Source organism: Carassius auratus, unplaced genomic scaffold, assembly GCF_003368295.1.
Source record: "Carassius auratus strain Wakin unplaced genomic scaffold, ASM336829v1 scaf_tig00016867, whole genome shotgun sequence".
NCBI classification, from domain to species: Eukaryota; Metazoa; Chordata; class Actinopteri; order Cypriniformes; family Cyprinidae; genus Carassius; species Carassius auratus.
In genome coordinates, this window is record NW_020524714.1 from 135,238 (window position 1) to 161,338 (window position 26,101).

The 26,101-nt window shown below is 39.4% G+C and overlaps 3 protein-coding genes and 1 long non-coding RNA gene across 5 annotated transcripts; 3 read left to right on the top strand and 1 right to left on the bottom strand.

Annotated features, from left to right (window-relative positions):
• The first annotated feature begins 304 nt into the window (after positions 1–304).
• LOC113075336 (hepatic lectin-like) lies at positions 305–12,464 on the top strand. Its single transcript, XM_026248041.1, has 5 exons — positions 305–1,638; positions 1,708–1,960; positions 10,614–10,740; positions 10,842–10,948; positions 11,032–12,464. The coding sequence occupies exons 1-5, from the start codon at positions 1,545–1,547 to the stop codon at positions 11,177–11,179; spliced, it is 729 nt and encodes a 242-aa protein (XP_026103826.1). The 5' UTR covers positions 305–1,544; the 3' UTR covers positions 11,180–12,464.
• On the bottom strand, positions 2,943–9,364 carry LOC113075332 (uncharacterized). Of its 2 annotated transcripts, XM_026248034.1 has the most exons (7): positions 7,853–8,131; positions 7,643–7,735; positions 7,441–7,552; positions 7,131–7,354; positions 6,875–7,046; positions 6,609–6,736; positions 2,943–5,832 (listed from the first exon to the last, which is right to left on the bottom strand). In XM_026248034.1, the coding sequence occupies exons 2-7, from the start codon at positions 7,706–7,708 to the stop codon at positions 5,515–5,517; spliced, it is 1,020 nt and encodes a 339-aa protein (XP_026103819.1). In that variant the 5' UTR covers positions 7,709–7,735; positions 7,853–8,131; the 3' UTR covers positions 2,943–5,514. The 2 variants fall into 2 exon arrangements, 1 of the variants encoding a protein (XP_026103819.1); XR_003280915.1 differs by lacking the exons at positions 2,943–5,832; positions 6,609–6,736; positions 6,875–7,046; positions 7,131–7,354 and adding exons at positions 8,147–8,292; positions 8,427–8,576; positions 8,830–9,364 and having other exon boundaries at positions 7,446–7,552; positions 7,853–7,989.
• A 132-nt stretch (positions 12,465–12,596) lies between the features above and the next one.
• On the top strand, positions 12,597–15,902 carry LOC113075341 (uncharacterized). The gene is made up of 2 exons (XR_003280920.1): positions 12,597–13,756; positions 13,980–15,902. It is a non-coding gene; the product is annotated as an uncharacterized LOC113075341 (long non-coding RNA).
• A 6,153-nt stretch (positions 15,903–22,055) lies between these two features.
• LOC113075335 (C-type lectin domain family 12 member B-like) lies at positions 22,056–24,503 on the top strand. Its single transcript, XM_026248040.1, has 2 exons — positions 22,056–22,485; positions 23,611–24,503. The coding sequence occupies exons 1-2, from the start codon at positions 22,341–22,343 to the stop codon at positions 24,168–24,170; spliced, it is 705 nt and encodes a 234-aa protein (XP_026103825.1). The 5' UTR covers positions 22,056–22,340; the 3' UTR covers positions 24,171–24,503.
• Positions 24,504–26,101: the final 1,598 nt, after the last annotated feature.

Genomic DNA, 26,101 nt, shown 5'->3' on the forward strand with positions numbered 1-26,101 from the left:
CGTATTTCAGGGATTTGGACAAACGACCTATACAAGCGTATTGGTTGGAGGACAGGTTGGGAATATCACCACTCTGTCACGCTCCTGCTCACCTCATCTGGAACATTTATCCATTATTTGCCACCCATTCTATCTTGGCCAGGAGTTTTCATCATCATAATTACTGCTGTTTACATCCCACCACAAGCAGACAATGGATTGCCTTTTTCTAAGCTTCATGATCACTCATCAGCAACATCAACAAACATCCTGACTCACCTGTTATCAGTTTAAGAATGCCTACAAAGCTCGCTCACTAGCAAAGTTTCCTCACACCAGAATATAAAAAAAGGCTCATTCAAGAAACCCCCGGTGCTGAGGGTGGTGATGCGCTGGTCTGAAGCCATGCTACATGCAGCTCTTGATGATGTAGACTGGGACATTTTCCGAGCGAGTTCCTCTGATGTCACTGAGTTCACGGATGTAGCATAAAGCTTTGTAAACACGCTAGCCGAGCAAGCAGCTGAATCAGTAACTATAAGGACCTTCTATAATCAGAAACCGTGGGTGGACAGACAAATCCATGCAGCAGTAAACAAACACACTGCTTCTTACAACACCGGCCTTTTGTCGGGAAACATCATGCAATGCTCTCTGATGCTTAGTAAGAGCCACCAAACTCGGATACATGAAATGAATAGAGACTCATTTTCAGCTCAATGTCCCCCTACGTCTAAGGACCATATGTGCCTTTGGAAACAAATCCTCTGCAGAGGTGAGAGCATATGCATTGCTGGCTGATGAACTAAACTCTTTCTATGGTCATTTTGAAAATAATCTAAGTAGCCATGCAATTTTTATTATTATTATTATTTTTCTTTTGTGAAAAACTATTGAAAACTAAAGTCGGTATCATTCATAATCTCTGATAGTAAGCCATTAAACAATGCAACTGAACCCAATAACTGATTTGTGAACAAAATTAGATCAGTTTAATGATCTGAATAAACTGATTCACTGAAAAATACATCTGATCAATATACCAAACATGAGGTGCTTTACTCATTTTCACTGAAAGGTCTTTACATATTCATTAAAAACTCCTGTTTTTTAACCTTATTTTGTTCATAAAGCACCTTACACGATTTGGGACTTGACCTCAAAACACTTCCGTTCTGCAGTTCTCGGTGACTCTGAAAATAGCATCTAAAAGAAGCATAGGTGTCAATATAAAATATGCAATCAATAATATAGATATTGAGCACAATTAATTTATGATATTAATTTAATTTTATATATTCTGATACATTTTAAGTTCACTGGATTAAGGCAGGTAACTCTTTCACCTTCATGTGCTAATTTGAAGCGGGGCTGCTACATCTAACCACATGGTCACCACACCACACATGGTACCATTTAGCATTAATTTTTTTGTTATGCGTATTAAGAGGTATGTTACGGGAAGTCACATTGGCCTCACCTACTAAAACTTGAGTCTCAAAACCAGAGGACAGCAGGGTACAAACACGACTGCTTCCACCATTGACATTACTTAGGTCAAACCTATGACAATGTCTGAGCCTGTTTATGCCAATATAATTACTGATGGAACACATAATGACAGACGTAACAAGAGAAACCAAACACCCCAACAAACAGGTACTAATATACATTCAGAATTTTCTGTAGAAATTAAGAAACATTTATCTTCGTATCTGTCATCTCCAGGAAGTGATTCAGTGAAGAGCAGGAGCTCCAGAGCAGCTGTAGTGTGTTTGGTTCTGCTGTGTGTTCTTCTGCTGACTGCAGTCATAGCACTGTGTGTCCACATCCATACAATCAACACAAACTACACACAAGAGAGAGACCAGCTACTAACCAAGATTAACAGCCTCACAGAAGACAGAGATGAGCTACAAACCAAGATTAACGGCCTCAACGAAGACAGAGGTCAGCTACTAACTAACATTACCATTATCAGAGAAACAGATAAGCTAATAATAAAAAAACAGAAATCTGTCGAACGAGAGACAGCAGCTAATAAATCAACTTCAGCTTCTTTGTAAAGAGGGTAAGTTTCTTTACTCTGTGTATTTGGGTTGTGGTCTCACCTGCAGTTCATGCTATATTTTCTGTGAGCAAGCTAGGGCTTCAAATGATCAATGATTGATAATAAAACAAAACTACTATTAGAATGATAAATCAACTAATCAGCGATTATATCAACGGTAAATCAGTAGATTAAGACCTATTATTCAGCTTTTGTAGTTACAGTATACATGGGTCATTCAGTGTCACTGGAATTACAGCTTGATTTTCTGCTTTACACAGCTCTATATGAATATGTAGTGTATGGCCCTTACGAAAGGAAAATATATTTACAAATATATTTCTTAAAATATATTGTGACATATTGTAATATATTATTTTCCCTTTTTATTTTCTAATATTTTATATATTTGAATACATTTTATAATATATTGATGATACATATATTATATAATATATTGCAAAATATACAAATGATTGCTGCTTTAATATATTGCAATATATTGGAAAAAATAAATATATACACAGTAAAAACAGAAGTGTTAATTTAACTCCTAAAGAGTTGAATTTGACTCCGTTTCAGATAACATTTGGTCCCACTCAAAATCAGTGTAAAATTTACTCTTTGGTCAGTGTCAAATTTTTAGAGTTAATTCTACTCAATATTGTGTAAAAAATAACAATGAAATGTGTAAAATTATTTAACACTGTAGTCTAATCACACTGTTAAGAGTAATATAATTACACAGTATAGAGTTATTTATCTACATTTTAAAAAATGACACTTTCTAAGTGTAATATTTACTTTTCATTTCTCTACAGTGTTTAAAAAAAATATATGAATCATAAGATGCAGTGTTAATGAATTATATATATATCAACTACTATCCAAATAAAAACAGAGCACAATAACAGTAGATCACAGAACTCACAATTTATTGTGAAAAAATAAAGCATTTCAGTGTCATTGAAATTACATTGCAAACCCATTGCCTCGTCTCTGACAAAAACATGTATAAAATCATAAAAAATGTTACCAGAGAAAGCAATATGGCACGACAAGGAGAGTTGTGTCATTCCCTCCATATGACATTTGTATGTCAAAAGGCCTAGGGTAATGCAGGTTGTCGACATGAAAAAAAACAAAATCCTGCTTTGTTCTGATCACCTCATATGCATGGAAATGTTCTTGAAAAGTAATTGTACCTAAAGGCACTGTGAGTAGCAACAGTTTTTCACACATTATCAGAACTGACTCAATCTGATAAAATACGGGCACTTCAGATTCAACTTTGCCACAGATAACCAAGTTTGGGCGATAAACAAACCCATTATGTTTAGCCCAATTAACCTTCATAACCTGAATGCTACTGGGCACTTGCATTGCCATAGCAATTTCAGAACCTCCTTTTACCATATTTAAAGACACCATTTTTCCTGGACCAATGTCTAATCGACTAAAAGTTGTTGAACTTTGCCAACTATATGCCATATGATTCTGATGCTTTTTTGCCAGTGTTTTAGTAATATTTTTAAATGATTTAAGCTGTTTTTTGAAAAAAATTATGCTTGCCCTCATACCTCATACACCAACTATGCAGGACAGGCCCAATTTTCTGGATGCAGCGGGGATAGTGGATAAGAAAATGGTGCTTTGGTAAAAGGTTTTTCTGAGGATACAACTTCTTAAACAGTGTGTGGTGATCCACAATTAAATGTTTTAAATATACACACAAACCTTGAGATAACATGGGCGAAAATATAATGTTTATTATTTGAAGCAGTAAAAGAAGCAGGCCCCAGTGTTGGTCAATAGAAGTTACTAAATCTCCAAAGATAAGAGGAACATTTCGAAGTAAGCACCAGGACTGAACTGCATTCAGTCCCAAATCATTAGATCCTTCACCTAAATTAACAGCTACAGGCCTGTTGTTTCTCTCCATGAAACCATAATCAAAACTTTGTATTCTTGAATTTATTTCTGCTGATGTAACATGTTTTTCCTTCAAATACAGAAATAATAACTTCAATTCGTACTGGCCCACCCCTTCTAACACATCATGCATCACATCAACTGAGAAATTCTCTGTCGTGTGAAAATACTCCAATGAATTTAATATGCATGACCTTTTCACGCCAAAAACGTATGGAAGGGATGGATTACAAGCCATTTCTTGACAGTGAGCAGTGTGTATATCTTTGGTGCGCAAAACTACTTTGGAAGAATCTTCAGAGAATTCTGTCTGAAAGTCCTCCTTTTCTGCTAAACAGAACCTGCAACAGTACCTTGCACTGAAAGACTCCACCAGACCAAACAAACTATGCAAACCCAAATTATCACCTGTAACCTGTACTACAGTGCCACGAACAAAACCATTGAATAATGGAATCTCAATACCATCACTCTCTAACAGTTTAATGTCTCGAACAATGGGAGCAAAAATTTCATTAAAACCATACCGTTTAACATCTTGAGTATGAAATAAGGCGCACAGGTGTATGTTAGCCAAGAAAGAATTCCATTTTGGAGAGAAGTTTCTTAAAGTAAAATATACTCCACCCAATTTATGAATACCTCGCTTAGGACCCAGAGGGTTGGCGACCTCAAAGTCATCATAGAACATCTGGATCTGTATTGTCTGCTTCTCAGTTGAGAACAGGGGGTGACTTTTAAAAAAAGATCCATCACAAATATCTCTCAGTCTAGAGTCGCTGGTAGCTGAGCTTTGCAACATTTCTGCAACATACTGACTTTTAAATATTGACTGCAGTGTAGATAAAATTGGAATATACATGAATTTATCTTGAACTACTACCTGATCATATGTACCAGTCTTTTTATTTCGTCTTGTGTCAAATCTCGAACCAATCACACATTCAAGTGGTTCTACTATTTCCCACTTGTCAGTCATAAATTTTGATCGCTTGTATTCCGAATTTAGAATTGTGAAAGGATTCTCTAACCCCTCAAAACACGCCTCAACTTTCTTGCACATTTCCGTTTCTCTTTCATTACTAAATACATGCTTTATCACTGTCTCTTTAGCATGCTGATGGATATCTTGAACAATCTCTTCCATGGAAATCACTACAGAATTCAGTGTACTTTGACCAACACCTGCCGCCTTTAGATCAGAAATTACAGCTGAACAACTATTTACAATGTATGGGGAAGATAACTGTGACTCAGCCTCTAAATATTCAGTCGACTGTTCAACATGAGACACATTACTTGTATTGACGGTACATTGAGGATATGAAAGATCATATTCTACAGAATCAACTAAACTGCTTCCATGGCACTTATTAAGATGCTTTCTTAAACCAGAAAAACTACCAAAAGAACGTGAGCATCCTTCTTGTCCACACTTCAAAAAAAGAGTCCTGCCCGTACATAGCCCATGAATTACCTTAAAGTGCTTAACAAGGTTGTTTGGACTTCCATGTTCACTTTTGCAAAGAAAACACTTCATAGCTCTATCTCAACTAACGCACCATCCTTGCCCGCAATTCTGCAACTCTAGGGGTCTCCTTTGTTTCCCCCATGTCGATGTTATAGATGGTTGTTTGCACAAATGTGAAAAAGCTGCTTAGGGAAGAACTGTATGACGTACCAAAGACGTAATGGGCTTTAAAGAGTTCGTCAAAAGCTCCAACTGAACCTGTTGCCTTGCATGGAAGTGCATGCTTGTCAACCACAATGAAGTAGGAGTGAATGGTGCTCTGTGTGGATCCCTGGGCGAGAAGGTAGGGCTGACTGCTTTGGGTGATGTTGTCTAGATGCTGCTGCACACTGGTTCCAACCTACAACAAAATACATTCAACAGAATTGTTTTGGTGACTAACTTCTGACAATAGATCAGATCACTACCAACTGTGCACAAGATTGAGCTGAGGAAAGATATATTTTAAACAACTGTTAAAGAATTCATTCACTTTGAAAAATGTTTTTGCTGATAATTATTCACCCCCGTGTCATCCAAGATTCATGTCTTTCTTTCTTCAGTGGAAAATAAATTAAGGTTTTTGAGGAAAACATTCTAGGATTTTTCTCCATATAATGAACTTCAATGGTGTCCAACGGTTTGAGTGTTTAAATGAAGGGTCAAATGTCTTTCTCAACGTAGCATCAAAGACTTGACAATACCTGCAGAGAAATAAGGGTCTTATATAGAGAAACGATCGCCTAATAATTAAAAATAATATACTTTTTAACCAAAATTTGACCTTTCCGACATCATGACGTATTGCGTGGCGCATCTTGAGATTCTACAACACATGCAATTGTTGTATTTTTTTTTTGAAAACAACTGATTGTTTTGCTAAATAAGAACCTTATTTCTCTGCTGGGATCATATCTAGAATTTGAAGCAACATTGAGAGACTTTGAACTATCAAACCGTTGGTCACCATTGAAGTTCATTATATGGAGAAAAATCCTGGAATGTTTTCCTCGAACACATACATTTATTTTTGACTGAAGAAAGAAAGACATGAACCTCTTGGATGACATGGGGGTTATTTAATAATCAGCAAAAAAATAAATAAAAATTATAAGTGAACTAACCCTTTAGGCATACCTTTTGAAATCTGATGAGCTGATCTACAGCTTGATATGCAGAAAGCTTTCCCGGCCTCTTTCTACCTTGTGCAGATGGTGGCAGCAGATGTAGCAGCAGCAAGATGGCCGACATGTCACTGTCCCAGCCTACAAATAAGTAAATAAAAACCTGGTTAACATTATGCCATAGCATAGCATTCAAAACGACAAACTTGCACCATTACAAAAATGTAAACTACACACCTACATAACCCACAATAACAAGTAAAACAGTTCCATTCATACCATTCTCAACTTCAGCAGCTGACTCAGCATTGCGCATCAAATCCAAGAGTTCTGTGGTGGGTTCAAGTCCATGGCATTCCTTTATTACTTTTTCTTTAAAAGTGGTTGGCCACTTCTCCAAGAATTTGTTGGCCGTGGCCTCACCAAACAGAAATCTGAAATCTTGTTCTATCTGCAATGTAACACACAGAAGTGATGAGTGATACCTAATGCTACATTGGATATTTTGGTGATGTTGTGAATTAAGATGTCATACCAGTCCTGGTGTGTCCAGAAATCGTGGGAAGACCAAGAAGACATCTGATGATTTGGCTTCATCGTTGACCATTGCTTGCCGATATATGAAGGTCATTTTCATCTTCTCACGGACAGTCTTTTCATCAGCAGAGTGTCTCAAAACGGCAATAGCTGCTTCCACATCCTCATCAGATGGCTCTCTGTCAAAGGTGAAGGGCTGACGAACACGACCTGGCCCTCCAACTTAAGACAAAATACATTTTTTAAAACTAATTTCTGTACAATTCACAGGTCACCAATATAATCACGTCACTGATCAGTAAACATACCTTTAGGAGATTTGCTGACTGAGGCACCCCTTTCCTCTGCTGTTTTTCTTTGTATTGTCTTCAATCTCCATGCAAGGTATCCTGAACCACTCTCTGGATCATAGTAATGTTCCTAAGTAATTATAAATAAATTATAAAGGAGTAATATTAACATTTCAAAGAGTGAATATCTGCATAATTTTGCAATAACCCATTTACTTACATATCCATGTTGTGAGTATGGGTCTTCTAGATAGGGGAACAAAGCTACTATCCCCTGTGCATACATCACTCTGACACTTTTGGGGGGGATGTTCTAGCATATGAATTCAAAGTTAACATCACACTCAAATTACATTGCACAACACACTTTACATAATTAATATTTGTAAAATAATAACAATGTTTATTTACAGCCCAGCTATATGCTTACCCATGTGTTTCTGTCATCTCAGCAGCAAGTATGTTTATCATCTGCCTTCTGGTGGCATCGGTCAGGGATTTGGTTTTATCATACTCATGCATAATGTGTTCACCACCAGGCTTTGATGTTAAGATTTTTTCAATCAACTATAGATGGAATAAAATGTGCTTTCCGTTATTGTAAAACCATATGTAATAATGATGGAAAAAATTGTTATCTAAAGAACACTTTCCATGGTGAAACAACATTTAGATTGGACTTAACAATATAAGCAACTTGGACTTAGCAATTTCCACTACTTACCGCTTTCGCCTCATAGTTTATGTGGCATGGCCTTTTAGGCTGGCTTCCTTCGGCAGCGGCTTCTTCTTCAACAGGGTCACACATTGTGAAATTCAGGATGACGGTGTCATCAGATGTACCCGAGCCTGATGATGATTGAGAGGCACCTGTTCATTATGAAATTGGTACAAAATATAGAAACATATTACAAGAAAATGTAATCGGTGTTTTAAGACAATAAATGTTCTCATTTCGGCCTTTAAACTAAATAAACTAATTTGTGAATTGTCTGGATGAATACCAAGCCCTCCATTGCCCAGCATGATTCTCAGAGTTCCAGGTGACTCCTTCACTATTTCTTCAAAAACCTCTGTGTCAACTTCTGTGTCTGACTGGTCATACACCTTAATGTCTGGCTGCCTGCTTTCTGGTATGTTGAATTTTAGACACGCTGTTTAAAAAAAAATTAATAAAAAACCATGCATTCCCTTCTCACAAGAAACCAAGTTCATATTTAAGTTTGCCTCATGTATTCCCTAAATGAAGCAAGACAAGTATCTGCAGCCAATTATATGAAAATGAAAATATAAAGCACAACACAATTGATTATTGACCTAACTATATATTATGGCATAATTGGTTAAAGCTGTATTATTTTGTCATTGCGTAATATATAGGCTATAGCTTTAACCTAATGTACCCACCTTCTTTCAAGAAAGCATCGAATGTCAGCTCAGACACCTTCACGTATTTCTGCTCTTCCCCAAATTGAACACGCAACAGCATTTTGTCCCTGTTAACAAAGAAAATATGTATTCAAAATCATAATTTAGGGCTGGTTCAACTAAGAGTTACCTATTCATTTCTCTCATGCACTATGCATTACTTAGATGTTACACTGCAGTTATAAATGGCGACTGAAGAAGACAAAGTTGTGCTGGTTAAATATAACGTAATATATATTTTCTGCAGCAAATTAGGCTAGTGTCCCATTAGCTACCAAATAACTGTGCCAAAGGCCAAAGTTAGCTAGCTCATTAGCTATTTTAGTTCAAACCGTAACCAGTTTAAAATTGTTAAGCCATGTTAAACAAACACGTCACGCAATCAGTGATCTAAGTTATCGTTTAATGAGACTAACGTTAACTATCAGAGGCATGCTAACATTACCAGTAACGTTATATATAAACCTACATGCGTTGCCTGGGAAGCTAAAAAATACGTTAGTTAAGAATAGCTATTAACTGTATTAAATCTTTTGTTGTTATATTGACCGAGTTAAAGTTATTTTAAGCATAAATCATTCTGACAAACTTCATTCGTGAACATATTGCAACACATAAAGAAACACAGTTACGTTACCGATACGGATTGCTATAACTTGTAACGTTAATATGACCTCAACTAATATCAGCACACTTTTAAAATTATGTAAATAAAAAATAAAATAAAAAAGCGTTTTGGTGTGGACAGCACAGGATACTCACCTAGCAATAGAGTTGCTCCTTCTCAATCTTCCTCCACCGAAATGCGTGCCAACCGAATAACAAGCACAGAAGAGTGGCGGGTATTCATCACTGCTATAGAGTTGAAATTGTCACTGCGTTTCTGCAGATTTTTACACTCACTTTTAACTCCACCGATTGAGCAGCTTTACTCCCCAAAATGTTGAAAATACTCTTTCTGGGTTAAAATAACTTTACTCTGAGATATTAACACCCCATTTTTTACTGTGTATAAGAAAATATGCCTAATATATTACATGATATCTTCCAATATACTGCAATATATTTTTGTTTCATAAGGGGGGTCATTCTGTGTCATAGCTATGTAAAGCAGAAAACCAAGTTGTAAATCTATAAACTCTAGCACTGATTTTCATGTTTAGTACTATAAAGCTGCTTGCCTAATGGCAGTCAATTGTATACTGCTATATGAAGAAAACGCGCAATGACATGATTTGATTGGAGTCTTGAACTGCAGAGCTTATGCAAACATTCACATCGCTATGATCAGATACTTTCTTAACTGCTGTTTTCCCATGTTGCCCATGTTTGTTGGGTGATAAATTTGTTGAGGGGAAAGCGTGCATCATATTTACATAATTAGTATCAGGATGTTCACTAACATTACACCACTTGTTTATATCAAACTGTATATCGAAGAGCAAAAAATTACTTCACCTGTGAGTATATCGAGGCCTTAACATATGACAGCATTCTTTTTTTTTTTTTTTTTTTATCACACTTTACTGGTTAGTCTCTGCTGTGTGTGTCTACTATTGCATTGCAGCCAAGAAGGCTGAATTGCAGTGCCACACCAGTCAAACCACATCACTACAGGCCTTTACGGTTATTTGTGTTGTTTAATTTTATTTTTTTGTCAAAATCGATAACATCTACCAATCATTTAATTCATAGAGTAAACCATCTGCTACAATTAGGCAGGTGAGAGGAAAGTGATAATTGCTGACCTTGTCATTTACAGATGAATGGATTTATTATCAATCCAGTTTTTACTACATGTCCAATGAGAGGAAGAGCTGGACTGAGAGCAGACGAGACTGTTTGAAGAGAAAAGCAGATCTGATCATCATAAACAACAGAGAGGAATCTGTGAGTGAAAGATGCTGTGTGTGTTTGTGGTGTTTAGCTGAGATGGTCAGATGAAATGTGTTTATTGTTTTGATATAAACATAATTACTGCATCTGTTTAGGATTTTGTTCAGAACCATACTGTTAAGAAAGAATTCTGGATTGGTGTGACTGACAGTGATGTGGAGGGCAGCTGGAAATGGGTTGATGGCAGCGCACTGAACTCTGAGTGAGAAATTACTGAACTGATTATTATGTAATAATTCTCAGAGTCATATCACACAGTTATCTAATGTTGATCTGTACTTTCAGGTTGTGGGCATCTAGAGAGCCAAATGGAGGAAGAGTAGAGAACTGTGCTGTGACTTATTTAACAGAGAGGCCTGATTTATTAGGGTTGATTGATGTTAGATGCAATAATGCTTATCAATGGATCTGTGAGAAGAGTATATGGCCCTAGGAACATGTACACCTTTAACCATCAAATCAAGGTCTTCAGGATCACTAAGATTCCAGGCAGGTGTTTCGGAGCTAAAGTCTTCCGTATGATGACCGTGGACTGGACACCCCTGATTTTAATGGAATACCTGTTTAGGCCTTATACTGTACTGTGCAAACACATTTCACTTGATAAAAAAATGAAGGAATTGTTCACCTAAAAATTACAAATTGGGCATTAATTACTCACCCAGTTGCTGTTCTGAAGCTTTATTGCACAACTCTGTGGAATTCTTGATTCTGATTGGTCAGTCGCGACATTCCGAGTTGTGTTATCCCTCGATGGCAACCGGTAAAAGCTGATAACTCCTGCTCATCTGGGAAACAGCAGTCGGCGCTGTACTCTTGCTAAGAACATGTTTTTCTTGATGGAAGCTTTGTGTTTGATAAGTTAATGAAATATTAAAACATCAAAATGGTGAACAGTTATTTAATTATGTCATCCTGATATTGTGGACTCGCTCTCTCGTTTCATACAAATGTAACTGCTGCCATTTTGCTGCGATTGTTTTTGTACGCCGTAATGGATTATAAGATAATTAATAAATTGGTAAGATTTTAAAAGTTTCGGCTTAAATATTTTATTGCCTTAATTATTAATGTGGTGAAATGTTGTGTAAAGAGTGGTTTGACAGCACCGTTTCCCTTAAATGTCCGTTTAGATTGAACTTGTTGCTTGCTCGCAACTGATGTGTTCATGGAAGCTTTTCAATTAAATATTTCAACTCAACTCGATATCTCGTGCCTACTTATTTACTTATGTGGCAAGCAGCCGTGTAATAAGTGAGATAATGTACATCCAGCATGTTTTCTCAGAATAAATCCTGATCACCCTGTCAGGGTTTATTATGAGAGAAAAACCAGCTGGATGTACATTATCCCTTACTTATCACATGACTCTCAGGAATACTTGATTCTGATTAGTCAGTCATTACATTCCAAGGTCTGATATTTTCTGATAATGAACGACTTCAACAGCAAGTCTGCATAACAGACCACTAACCCTGGTATCTTAAATGTGTAATGTGCAAATGTGAATCTTGTTCATTTGTAGCAACTGACTAAAACGTGTTTTATTTCATAAAAGCTTCGAGTTCTGAGCTAATGCAGTATTTCAACTATTTTATTTTATTACTTTTTTTTGCATTGTGCCCTGATCAAACTGATCAACCACTTTATTTAGTGATAATAATAGCGTGGGTGTACTGTATATTGTATCTTATGTTCTTCATCTTCTATTTTGGACCAAAAAAAAAAAAAAAAAAAAAAACAGTTTCCTAAGAATCAAATACATACAGTATTTCTAGAGGATTTGATCTGTTGAACAACACAACACAACACAACACAAAAACACACTATGAACTGCTTTAGAGAGATTTAACAAGATTACATACATTCAGTAACAAAGTAAGCAATGCTCCAGAGCAGCTAGAGTAAGTTGTTTTGTGTTCCCAGTAGTCTATAGGACTTTTAATTAACAATTACCGACCAAACATGTGTTTTCTGGAGAATCTCTAACCTGATTCCTCCTCTTACATCTGCTCTGTCTGTGCTGAACTAATATGAGGAAGAACTACAGCACAAACTCTCATTTAACAGCATGTCTGTCATAATCAGGATGTTGTTCACTAATGCCAGGGTTCTTCAGAACAGCAGCTGTATGTGTTGAGATGCACCAAACTAAAATTTCATTGCTCCAATAGCGTTTCTTCTTTCACATCTGTTCCGAAGACAGGTACTGTTTCTAGAGTATATGTATTGTGTTTCTTTGGCTAAAAAGGATTTGTTCAAATCAGAATCAGACCAGAGAAACAACAGACCGTAAACACTAGTTTCAACACCGACTTTACCAGCATAGTGCTGTTAGTTACAAATCACCTGCTCCTGATTTCAAAACATGGTGAGCAGAGATTCAAGCCTGCAAAAAGGACACAAAAAGAAGGTCAAGGTCACCCATAAAGAAGTTACTTAGCAGAGTAACGTTAAGAAAGTTCAAAACGTTTATTTTGGCCATTCTGAGAATTGCAAGTCATGTGACTTGGTTTCACACACTGTCCTCAGATCAGTTCCGTTCTGCTGTTCTCAATAACTGTCAACTGTCCTAAAATAGAATCTAAACCCAACCCCCCCAGAAATGTGAAAAAAAAAAGATATCCAATCAAAACAAAGTTATATTTTTCTGATTTAGTTTAAATTCACTTGGTTAAGTTAGGTGACTTCTTTCTCGTGTAGGCCTATAATTAAACTAATTTGAACTCGGCAGCTACATTGAAACCACATGGTGACCACACAAAAATGCCCTCTTTTTTCTATTGTAGAAAGGATATCACATGCTCTTGTTCAATGACAAACTTTTCCACCTACTGGCCTCACCTACTAAAAGCAGAGGACTACAAAAACTCAAAAAGAGCATCTACCGTTTAAATGAGAGAGGTCATGGGAACAAAGGTGTCTCAGCCTGTTTATGGCAATATAAATACTGATGGAACACGGGATATGGACCGACGCAAAAAGAGAAACCAAACACCTCAACACACAGGTACAAACACAAACATCAGGAGATCAATTTTCAATATTACCAAAGATTGCTTACTAGCATGCATATTTTTATTATATATTGGCAGTTACCTTACTATCACCTTACTAATTAGTAATAAGAGGCAAATTGGGAGTTTATTAAGGCAGAGGTTAGTTAATGATGAAATTTGGTCCCTAAATTAAAGTGTGAACAATAAAATTATCTTTTTATCTGTCATCTTCAGGAAGCAATTGTGTGAAGAGCAGAAGCTCCAGAGCAGCTGTGGTGTGTTTGGTTCTGCTGTCTGTTCTTCTGCTGACTGCAGTCATAGTGCTGTGTGTCCACATCCACACAAACAACACAAACTACACACAAGAGACAAAACAGATGCTAACCAAGATCGCCAACCTCACAGAAGCAAGAGACCAGCTACTAACCATGATTACTAACCTGGCAGAAGAGAGAGAACAGCTACGAAACAAGAACATAAACTTGACAAATGAAAAATATGGATTACTAACCGAAAACAAAAACCTGGTTGAAGAAAGAGACCAGTCCAATCAGGAGAAAAGTGAACTGTTTAAAAGTCTTCGTGAAATCGGTAATGTTTTCTTAACTTTAGTACACACATGCACACACTAATTCACATTCAGTATACACTATAAACTATATGTATATTGTGTGTATGTGTGTGCGTGTGTGTGTGTGCAAGTGTGTTAGTACAATATATAGTGTGTGTGTAAGCATGTGGAAAGGTTCTGCCATCTACAATGGCCATTCTTGGACAACAGACCTACTTTTAAATTGACTGCTTCCATGGAATAACTAGCAACAATGGAGTGCTTGGGAGAATGCATAAGATAATTGTCAATTGTGTCTGGAATACCAGCTCAGGTTTTTATTTTTTTTATTTTTTTTATTGGCCTGTCATCAGTTATTCGGTTGATTGATTAATTGATTATTGATTGATTGTTTGCTCGGGACAGTGTTCAGCAGCAGTGTCTCTATTAAAGTGAAAGTTTAAAGAACAGTGGCATTATCTCCTCCATACTACGATAAGCGTTTCAGTTGTGAAACTATTTATTTAATAAAGCAGCAGGTAATTACACATTACCGTGTGCGTGCATTGCTCTGTGTGTGTGTGTGTGTTTAATGAGTACACAGGAGAGAGAACCTGCCTTCCATAAATAATAAAACAGTTTTGTAGAAACTTAATGTTTGTTATATTTATTTGCTTGCTCTGTGTTTTTGTGGATTTTGGTTCTTTTGCTGCTGCAGACTGTAAGGACCTTATGAAAAGTGATATGTAACTCTAATGTGTTTCACAAAAAAAAATGTAGAAGCTGATCTGGTTGTGTTAACAGATGGACATATCTATCAGTCCAGTTTTTACTTTGCTTCTGCTGAGACGAAGAGCTGGGCTGAGAGCAGAAGATACTGTACAGAGAGAGGAGCAGATCTGATCATCATAAACAACAGAGAGGAACAAGTGAGTGAATAATAGAGTAGGGCACACAAGTTTGTGTTGAAGCCTCATTTACAGAATGTCTACTGCAGAAGTTAAACACTGCTGTCTGGTTAATTTTACTAGGAGTTCATTCAAAAGATTGCTGGTGGCAAAGGAGTCTGGATTGGTTTGACTGACAGTGATGTGGAGGGCATATGGACATGGGTTGATGGCAGAACACTGACCTCTGGGTGAGAAAACAATGAATTGAACTGAGTATTATCTAAAAAATGATTCTCACAGTCATCTAATGCTATATTTTCAGCTTTTGGGCGACTGGAGAGCCCAATGGACAAACCGGAGAGAACTGCATTGCCTCTTATCCATCAGGGTGGTATGATTATCCATGTACCACTGCATTTAAATGGATCTGTAAAAAGAAATTGTAAAATTATACTATATTGTGCTATATTTTAACTCAACATCTGAGTTAAGCTGCTGCTTACCATCACCATAGTTGTAAATAATGGCAGTAAATTATGATGTATTATTACAATTAATAAAACATTATTTAATAAATCAGTCCAAATGAGGAGTGCATGCTGTTATAAACCACTCAGACCATAACAATGTCTCTTTTCTCACATCTGTCCGGGACTGTAAAAACAATAGGTGCAAAAAAAAAAAAAAAAAAAAAAAAAAAAAAAAACTGTCACTGCCTGTAATGATGACTGACTCGACATGGGATCCATTTGCAAGCTTTTATTAGAACACTCGTAGTCGTACAGGCGAAGGGTCAGGATCAGCAAACACAGTATAGTAGAGATATCAGAATCGTAGTCAATACCAAGCAGTGGGTCGGGGTAACCAGCAAGTATCACAGTCCGTATTACAATCTGGGTTCAAAGGTAGGCAGCAAAGGTTCTAGGATCGATAATCATCAAGGGTTGGCAACTGGGATAGCAAGACAGGGTATAACGCTCAGAAATGTTAGCCGTGGCAGAAACAAGACTTCGCAATGAGGTGACGCCAAGGTCTGGCTTATATGGCAGTCTCTGATATGGAACACCTGGCCGGTGATCAGTCCAAGGTACGGGGCTGTTGGGTAATGTAGTGCGTATCAGTGTAAGTGAGTGTTTGGATGCCTGTAGGTGTCAGTATTCGGGCGATGGTGCCCTCTGCTGGCCTCTGGAGGGACTCACGGGGTTCGTACTCGTGACAGAGCCCCCTCCCTGCGAACGCCTCCTGGCGTGAGGTGGAGGGCGACGTCGGGGTCTTCCTCGAGGTCGAGGGGCCGGTTTCTCTGGATGTTCTCTATGGAAATCCGTGGTTAAGTTGGGGTCAAGAATGTCCTCGGCATTGACCCAGGAATGTTCCTCTGGACCGTACCCCTCCCAGTCAACCAAGTATTGGAGAACTCGTCCCCGACGTCTTGAATCAAGCAGCTCTCGCACCTGATAGGTCTCCTCGCTCTCCACCTGAACCGGTTGGGGACTCTGCTCACGGGACCTCCCCTCACCCTCCTCCTCAGGGGCAGCAGCGGGCTTGAGCAGTGACATGTGGAAAGTGGGAGAAATACGATATGTGTCAGGCAAAGCAAGGCGGAATGACACAGGAGTGATTTGTTGTGTGATTTTGAATGGACCCACGTACCTAGGACTTAGCTTTCGGCATGGCAATCTCATCCGAAGGTCTCTGGTGGACAGCCAGACCCATTGACCCGGTTGGTAGGTGTGTCCAGGGCGTCGACGACGGTCGGCCTGTTCCTTCAGGCGCCGTACAGCTTGTTGAAGATGTACATGGGCCTGATTCCATGTGTCCTCGCTTCGTTGAAGCCAATCAGTAACAGCGGGAACATTGGTGGGTTCACCTGACCAGGGGAACATGGGTGGTTGGTACCCTAGAACGCATTTGAAGGGGGTGATTCCAGTGGAAGGCTTGATCAGGGAATTCTGAGCATATTCGGCCCATAGGAGAAAACGAGACCAGTCCTCTTGATGGGAGCTGCAGTAGGAGCGAAGGAACCGAGTGAGCTCCTGGTTGAGGCGTTCCACTTGACCATTGGCTTCGGGGTGATAGCCAGACGTGAGACTTACGTTGACCCCTAGGGCTTGAAAGAAATCCTTCCATAAACGAGAGGTGAACTGAGGACCTCTATCCGAAACGATGTCGTCAGGTATGCCGTAAAACCTGAACACCCAATTACACAGGAGTTCGGCGGTCTGAAGAGCAGTAGGGAGTTTGGGTAGAGGTATGAGGCGACAAGCCTTGGAGAATCGATCGATGATCGTGAGTATGACCGTGTTACCCTGGGATAGGGGTAAGTCTGTGATGAAGTCTATGGCAAGGTGTGACCAGGGTCGTTGAGGGATAGGAAGAGGTTGAAGGAGTCCAGCTGGCAGTTGACGAGGGGTTTTGTGCATGTTACACGTCTGACAGTTCTGAATGAATTTAATGGTGTCGGGGTTAATGGTCTCCCACCAGAAGCGGTTCTTGAGGAGATGGAGTGTGGCTGTGATGCCGGGGTGACCGGAGGCAGGAAGACAGTGAATATGACTCAGGACCTGATCACGGTGAGGGGCAGGTACGTAGGTTTTATCCGGTGGACAGGCGGCTGGTGGTGCTTCTTGTGAATTGTGTTGTTCAATAAGAGTCATGATATCCCACTGGATGGGAGCAACCACCACATGGAAGGGCAATATGCGTTCGGGGACTGAGATGGAAGGGTCGTCATCATGGATACGTGACAAAGCATCGGCTTTAGTATTCTTGGAACCTGGGCGATAAGTGACATTGAACTGGAACCGGGAGAAGAACAAGGACCATCTGGCTTGGCGTGGGTTGAGTCTCTTGGCGGAGCGTAGGTATTCCAGATTTTTATGATCAGTAAAGACGGTGAAAGGATGAATAGCCCCTTCGAGCCAATGTCTCCACTCTTCAAACGCTGCCTTCATGGCTAACAGTTCTCTATCACCCACATCATAATTCCTCTCCGCTGGGTTGAGCTTGCGTGAGTAGAAAGCACAGGGATGAAGTCTCTCCTGAGGGCCTGGTCGTTGTGAGAGAACGGCCCCAATGCCAGTATTGGAAGCGTCAACTTCGACTAAGAAGGGAAGAGAGGGGTCAGGGTGATGCAGGATAGGAGCGGTGACAAAGCGTTCCTTTAATTCCTTAAAGGCTTGACGGGAGGCTTCGGCCCAGGTGAGACGATGGATACCTCTTTTGATCATGGAAGTGAGAGGACTGACGACTGTACTGAAATTTCTGATAAAGCGTCTGTAGAAGTTGGCGAATCCCAGGAACCGTTGTAGCTCCTTGAGAGTCTGAGGCTCTGGCCACCTGAGTACAGCAGAGACCTTACTGTCGTCCATAGCAACTCCCCCCGGACTGATGACATAACCCAGGAAGGTAGTGGATGTGGTGTGAAACTCACATTTCTCGGCTTTGGCGTACAGTTGATGTTCGATGAGGCGCTGTAGCACAGTTCTGACGTGTTGAATATGATCCTGTAGGGTGTTGGAGTAGATGAGAATGTCGTCAATGTAGACCACAACAAACTTGTTCAGCATGTCCCTGAAGACATCATTAATGAACGCCTGGAAGATGGACGGACTATTGACCAGTCCAAACGGCATAACCCGGTATTCATAGTGACCGTTGGTTGTAGAAAAGGCCGTCTTCCACTCGTCACCCTCTCTGATGCGAATCAGGTTGTAGGCACAGCGTAAGTCAAGCTTGGTGTAGTATTGAGCTGTGCGAAGTTGTTCTAATGCAGCTGGAACCAGAGGAAGGGGATAACGGTACTTCACCGTGATCTCGTTGAGACCACGGTAATCAATGCAGGGTCTTAAACTGCCGTCCTTCTTTTTGACGAAGAAGAAACCAGCGGATGCAGGGGAAGTGGAAGGACGTATGAAGCCTTTCTCCAACTCCTCCTTGATGTATTTAGTCATGGCTTCGGTCTCTGGGAGTGACAGTGGGAACACACGACCCTTGGGTGGATTGTGACCTGGTAGAAGATCAACAGCACAGTCATGGGGTCGATGAGGTGGTAAGGTGTTTGCTTGGGTTTTGCTGAAAGCTGCCTTGAGGTCGTGATATTCCGCTGGTAGGTTGGGAACCTCGAATGACTCCTTGTTAATCGCCAACGAGCGCACTGGAAGAGGAGAAACGGTAGACAGGCATTTTGTTTGACATTTAGTACTCCACTTTAATATCTGACCTTCCCTCCATGATACTAGCGGATCGTGCAGTCTCAGCCATGGTAGTCCCAGAATTATGGGTGTATTAGACGTGGGCAGAACGTAGAACTGAATGACCTCCTGGTGCAGTAAACCGGCTGTGACGGATAGACTTTGTGTAAGGTGAGTGATGATACCAGTTCCCAGTGGACGACCATCTATGGTAGCTACAGACAGAGAGTTAGCACAGGGTATTAATGATACGTTGTTTGTTCTTGCAAACTCAGCTGACATGAAATTCCCAGCCGCTCCAGAGTCCAGTAAAGCGAATGTGGTCACTTGAACGTTGTTAATGGTCAGCCTCAGGGGTACAAACACACTGTTTACTGGATGGAGAGAGTGTAAGGATTCACTCACCAATTTGGATGAGACAGATGAAGGACGTGAAGGACAGTTGACTCGTTGATGACCAGGGGATCCGCAATACAGACATAGACGATTTGCCAAGCGGCGATTCTTCTCCTCAGATGAGAGATGATAGGTATTAACTTGCATGGGTTCAGAGTCCTCGACAGACTGAGCTGCTTTAATGACAGTACTGACATGAGAGCGAGGTTTACGTGAACGCTGCAGATTGTCAATTGCTATCGTCAACTCGATGAAATCGTTCAAACTTCTCCCCTCATCTCGACATGCTAGTTCAGCTTGTAATTCATGACTTAAACCCTTTCGAAACAGAACTTTAAAGGTGTCACTCACCCAGGTCGTTTGTGCTGCCAATGTGCGGAAGTTCATAGCATACTCAGCAGCTGAAGATCTCCCCTGAGAGAGCTCTAGCAAGCGTTCGCCAGCACTCTTTCCCTCCTTGGGATGATCGAAAACCTCACGGAAGCGTGTGAGGAAATCATTGAAGGAGGAGAAGGATGATCCATCCGTGCGCCATACAGCGGTAATCCAGTCAAGAGCCCTTCCGGTTAACAACGAGCAAACAAAGGCAACCTTACTGTTGTTAGTGGAATAGAGCATGGGTTGTTGTTCCACAAACAGCGAACATTGTAGTAAGAAGCCTTTACATTTGTTAGGGTCACCGTCGAATCTCTCAGGAAAAGCCAGTCGTGGGTTAATCTGAGAGGGCGTGGGAACCGCATGTGCAATGGCGGCCGCTTGTGGCGCGGGTGTCGTGACAACAGGACTATGGAGATTCTGAATAGCCTTCACCAATTCCTCCGTGACGGCGGTAAGATGATTTAACTGTTGCTGATTAGCAGCGATCTGACTTGCCTGAGCTGCCAGGTTGGTGCAGAGATGTTCATGGGCTGCTGGATCTTGTCCTGGCGAAGTCTTCTGTAATGATGACTGACTCGACATGGGATCCATTTGCAAGCTTTTATTAGAACACTCGTAGTCGTACAGGCGAAGGGTCAGGATCAGCAAACACAGTATAGTAGAGATATCAGAATCGTAGTCAATACCAAGCAGTGGGTCGGGGTAACCAGCAAGTATCACAGTCCGTATTACAATCTGGGTTCAAAGGTAGGCAGCAAAGGTTCTAGGATCGATAATCATCAAGGGTTGGCAACTGGGATAGCAAGACAGGGTATAACGCTCAGAAATGTTAGCCGTGGCAGAAACAAGACTTCGCAATGAGGTGACGCCAAGGTCTGGCTTATATGGCAGTCTCTGATATGGAACACCTGGCCGGTGATCAGTCCAAGGTACGGGGCTGTTGGGTAATGTAGTGCGTATCAGTGTAAGTGAGTGTTTGGATGCCTGTAGGTGTCAGTATTCGGGCGATGGTGCCCTCTGCTGGCCTCTGGAGGGACTCACGGGGTTCGTACTCGTGACACTGCCCTTCAATACCCTTTTGAAAGTTATAATATATAGCATTATATATATATAGTAATATGTACAATTCAGTAAATTTTCTGTAAATGTAACTTTAAGGCACTTATCTACATCCTTTAGGGGCAAATAAGGCAGAAAGTGTCTCTTTTGAAAGGGTACACATCCATGAACCGCAGATATTGTCAGGTGCTCTGTTCATGAAGTCTAGGAACTGTTCAAATCAGAAAGACCTACACAGAGATACATCCAGTATTAGTGTCTCAATAAGAACCTTCAGTAAATGTTTGAGAATGCTGCTGGGTTCTGTGAAATGACGTTAAAATATTTGTCTTCTACATGACCTAAATATGGAAGTGGCTCTGAGGGACAGAGAAACCAAAGTGCATTCAATCTCAACTGTATCTGCTGTTAGTAATAACAACCAACAGCTTCTGTGGAACAGAAAATTATTTTTGAGATTTAAAAGTTGGTAAGTGGAGACATCAAGCCTGACACAAAATCACCATTAGAAGTAGCTTAAAATTTATACTTTTAGATCCTCAAATCATTTGCCCCATTTACCTTTGCAACTGAAAGCTTCTCACCATCAGATGCTTCGCTGGGGATTCAGGGCCCCTTGTACAGGTTCAGGCCCTCCCACCATTAACCCCTATACAAAGCCCCTGGTCGCTGTAACCTAGTTTTTTTTTTTTGGTGTCATGAGTTACAAACCTGCAAGCAGCAAGTCAGCAGGGTTTTTTTTTTTTTTTTTTCAATGCATTCATTTTAACCTCTGCAGAAATATTTTCCACTATGTACGATAGGAAGTCAGTCAAAAGCAATAACTGACGCAATACCTCAGATTAGATGCAACTGAGATAGGTTTCTGAGCAATATTAAATTCAATAAATTCAGCAACTTAGAATTAAGAAGCTGTTTCTGCTGCTCTGAACTTCTATAACCAGAACATTTTTTTTATGGTTGCTATGCAAATTAACTGGTATGAACAGACTAGACTTCACACATTTTCATGCACTTTGATATACTTTGTCACACTTTGGACTCATCTGTTGAAAGTGCCGCCTCAAAAAGCAGACAACTGCAGAGAAGCAACAACGTCTATCGTCACACGGCTGATTCACAGTGACTGAAAATGTCAGAGAGCATTTATGGCAATATAAACACTGATGGAATATGGGAAATGGGCAGCAGAGATGGAGAAGAGATGAACACCAACACCAAAGCAGATACTCATGACGTCAGGACAGGAAAGGAGAAACAAACATCTGAACACATAAGTACTGAGACTCATTTTATTGTAATAAGAAGTGACATTACTATTTTAATTATATATATATATATATATATATATATATATATATATATATATTAGGGGTGTAACGATACGCGTATTCGTATTGAACCGTTCGGTACGAGGCTTTCGGTTCGGTACGCGGTACGCATTATGTACCGAACGGTTCGTTGGACTAATTAATTATATTTGGAAAATAAAGAAAAAATTGTGAAATATAATGATATGCGTTCAACAAGGTAGCCCAATAACCCAAACGACGTAACAGGCAACTCCCCTGACACCCCCGAACAAGAAAAAAAAAACACCAGCTTATATGTTTATGTTAGGCTACTCAGGTCAGGCGTTCGCTCACTCAGTACGCGCTGAAGGCTCGTTGCAAAATGGCCAATGCGTTTAACAGACCACAAATAGAAGATCCTCCAATAACCAACAGGTCTGGTGTTTGGGTGCACTTTACCAATCGATCGGGGCATCCAAACAAGCACGGTAATCAAAATGGACTAGTACTGTACTGTGTCGCAATTTCCTGAGCAGTACGATTTGCAACGAGCCTTCAGCGTGTGCTGAGTGAGCGAGCGCCTATAGTGGAAAACGCATGTTTTAAGAACATTCTTAATGTAATTTAGCCCCGTTACTATATTCCTTCACGAGCCCATTTCAGCCAGACCGTAATTCCTGCTTTGTTCCAAAAAACATAAGCCCTATAGAGAACCAATTGAGTAAAAACACACTCAATATAAAGAGTTATAGAGTTCCATATGAAAAGTTACATCTTTGTATTTGTTCATAACTACTACAACAATATAACATTTTCCATTTTTTTTAATAAGGAGCTGTTTTTGTTTTATACAGTATGCTGCTAAGAAAACACCATAGAAGATGGGTAAAGAATAGATCATTGTTCAATGTAAAAAAAAACAAAAAACATACTTTGTTGCCAATTTGTTCTTTTTGCTGTATCTAAAACGTACCGAACCGTACCGAACCGAACCGTGACATCAGTGAATCGTACCGAACCGAACCGTGAATTTTGTGAACCGTTACACCCCTAATATATATATATAATTGTCTAATCTTTTATATTTATCTTATTGTCTGTCATCTTCAGGAAGTGATTCGGTGAAGAGCAGAAGCTCCAGAGCAGCTGTAGTGTGTTTGGTTCTGCTGTGTGTTCTTCTGCTGGCTGCAGTCATAGTGCTGTGTGTTCACATCTACACAAACAACACACACTGCACAGACGACAGAAAGCTACTAACCAAGATCACCAACCTCACAGAACAGATCGACCAGATACAAACCAATTACACAAACATGACAAATGAAAGGGATGGATTATTAATGAGGATTGACAACTTGACTAAACAAAAAGACCAGTTCAGTCAAGAGAGAAATCAACTGCGGACGATTCTCAATGAAACAGGTGAACTTGAATTGCTATTGCTAAAAACAAGTTTCATTATTCGGTGTACTGTAGATGGGAATCACGAGCTAATAGCTGAACCTTTTGTTGTGTTTACAGATGGATGGTTACACTCTAACTTCAGCTTTTACTTTATTTCCTTACTGAAGAAGAGCTGGTCAGAGAGCAGAAGATACTGTACAGATAGAGGAGCGGATCTGATCATCATAAACAACAGAGAGGAACAAGTGAGTGAAAAAAGAAAGTAGAGAAAAAGAGAAGGCCTATATATGTTCTTATATGGTATGTGGATGTCTATTTGAAAGTTGCTTGTCTGCTTTTTTTTTTTACTAGGAGTTTGCAAAAAAGTTTTCCCATGGTAATGAATTCTGGATTGGTCTGACTGACAGTGAAGAAGAGGGCAACTGGAAATGGGTTGATGACAGCAAACTGACCTCTGGGTGAGAAATTACTGAACTGATTATTATGTAATAAATCAGTATCAGTATCATATCACACAGAAAGTAACAATGAACATCTAATACCAATCTGTTCTTTTAGCTTGTGGAGGTCTGGAGAGCCCAATGGAAATAGAGGAGAGAACTGTGCTGTGTCTATTTCATCAGGCTGGTTTGATTCTCTATGTAATAAGGCTTTTAGATGGGTTTGTGAGAAAAGTCTTTGGTAATTAATTACATATTAAGTTGACCACCAATATGTGAAATAAGTAACACATATAGTCACTCTAGTTAGTTCCAGCTCTACCTCACATTACAGTTCCAGTTCACCCTACATTACAACATGGATCCAAATGATGATGATCTAATGATGTGAACTAATAGTGTGTGCTTGGGGCGGGACTATCGGTTGGGGAGTAACAGGAAACATGTTTAATTCAGTACCTCCATTTTATAATGCTAATAGTGAAGAAAGAACAAACTTTGTGCACTTGAGGGCCACATGCTTTTACACTTCATACACTGATATCAGATCAGTTTCATTCTGCTATTTTATTCAAACTTATTCAAAATGTATTTCAAACTGCAGTCCATGAAAAACAACACAGAAGAAATCTATGTGGTGCAATGGCTATTTTCCCTAAGTTTGCCACCTGAACATGCACAAATAGAATTTGACTTAATTAAAAAAAAAGAAAAAAAGAGAAAAGTCCTTCGTAGACAGAAATGGGCAACCATTGGAAAAGAATGAGAAATGTGTATATATATATATAACAGTCACTCACACATACAGAACCAAATAAATGACTGAGCCTATAACTAAGATTTTTTTTTTCTTTTTTACACCACACTGCTCACGCACATACACACAAATAAAAATACACACACACTTAGAAGTCAGATCAAAGTCTTATTGCAAGATTTGCTGATATTACTGAAAATTAAAAAAAAAAGTGTCTAAAACATGTTACTTGTTAGGTTTATTGCTTTCCCTTACCTGTTTGACACTATTTGGTTCCATTTTACTTTTTTGAGTTATTAAAATTTGATTCGTTTTTTTTTTTATTTTTATAAATGGTTACTTTGTCTCCTACTTTGTCTTTTCCATGTTACAACTTTGTATAGTATCACCCAACAAAAAGTATTTTTGGTAAAGTATGTATTTATTTATTGTTTATTGTTATTATTTTTATTTTTTTGTTAAATCCAATCCATGGAGGCCCCACCTTGCAAATTGCAGGGCTTAAATGATTATCTGCTAATAGTTTGGTGCCAGATACCACAGGACATGTTCAGGTGTCTAGTGGAGTCAATGCCTTAATTCATCAAAAGAGGCCAAAAAAGGGTGACCTGCACACTTAGAACGGGGATTTTAATGTTTGTAATGTGGCTGAGTAATAACTTTAGGGCTTTTTGCACTAGAGGAATCTTTTCATAGTTCTGCTAATACAACTATTAGCAGAAGTTCCCGCTTTTTGGTGTGTTCACTTCACAGGAAAAATGAACATTTTAAATATAGAGACTACGTTTAGGGAAACTAAATTAGGTCATACTTCAAAGTAAGATAAAATCAGTTCTATAAAAACTATTAGTGACGTAAGTTCATGCTGACTGGCCAAATGCATATAAAACACTGGCTACCCAGCATTTAAAAAAAAGCGATGTAAAACTATTTACTCCACAAACATGATAAACAGAGATAACGGCATTTACCTGTTGTCTGCAGCTTTGTGTTTTTTTTT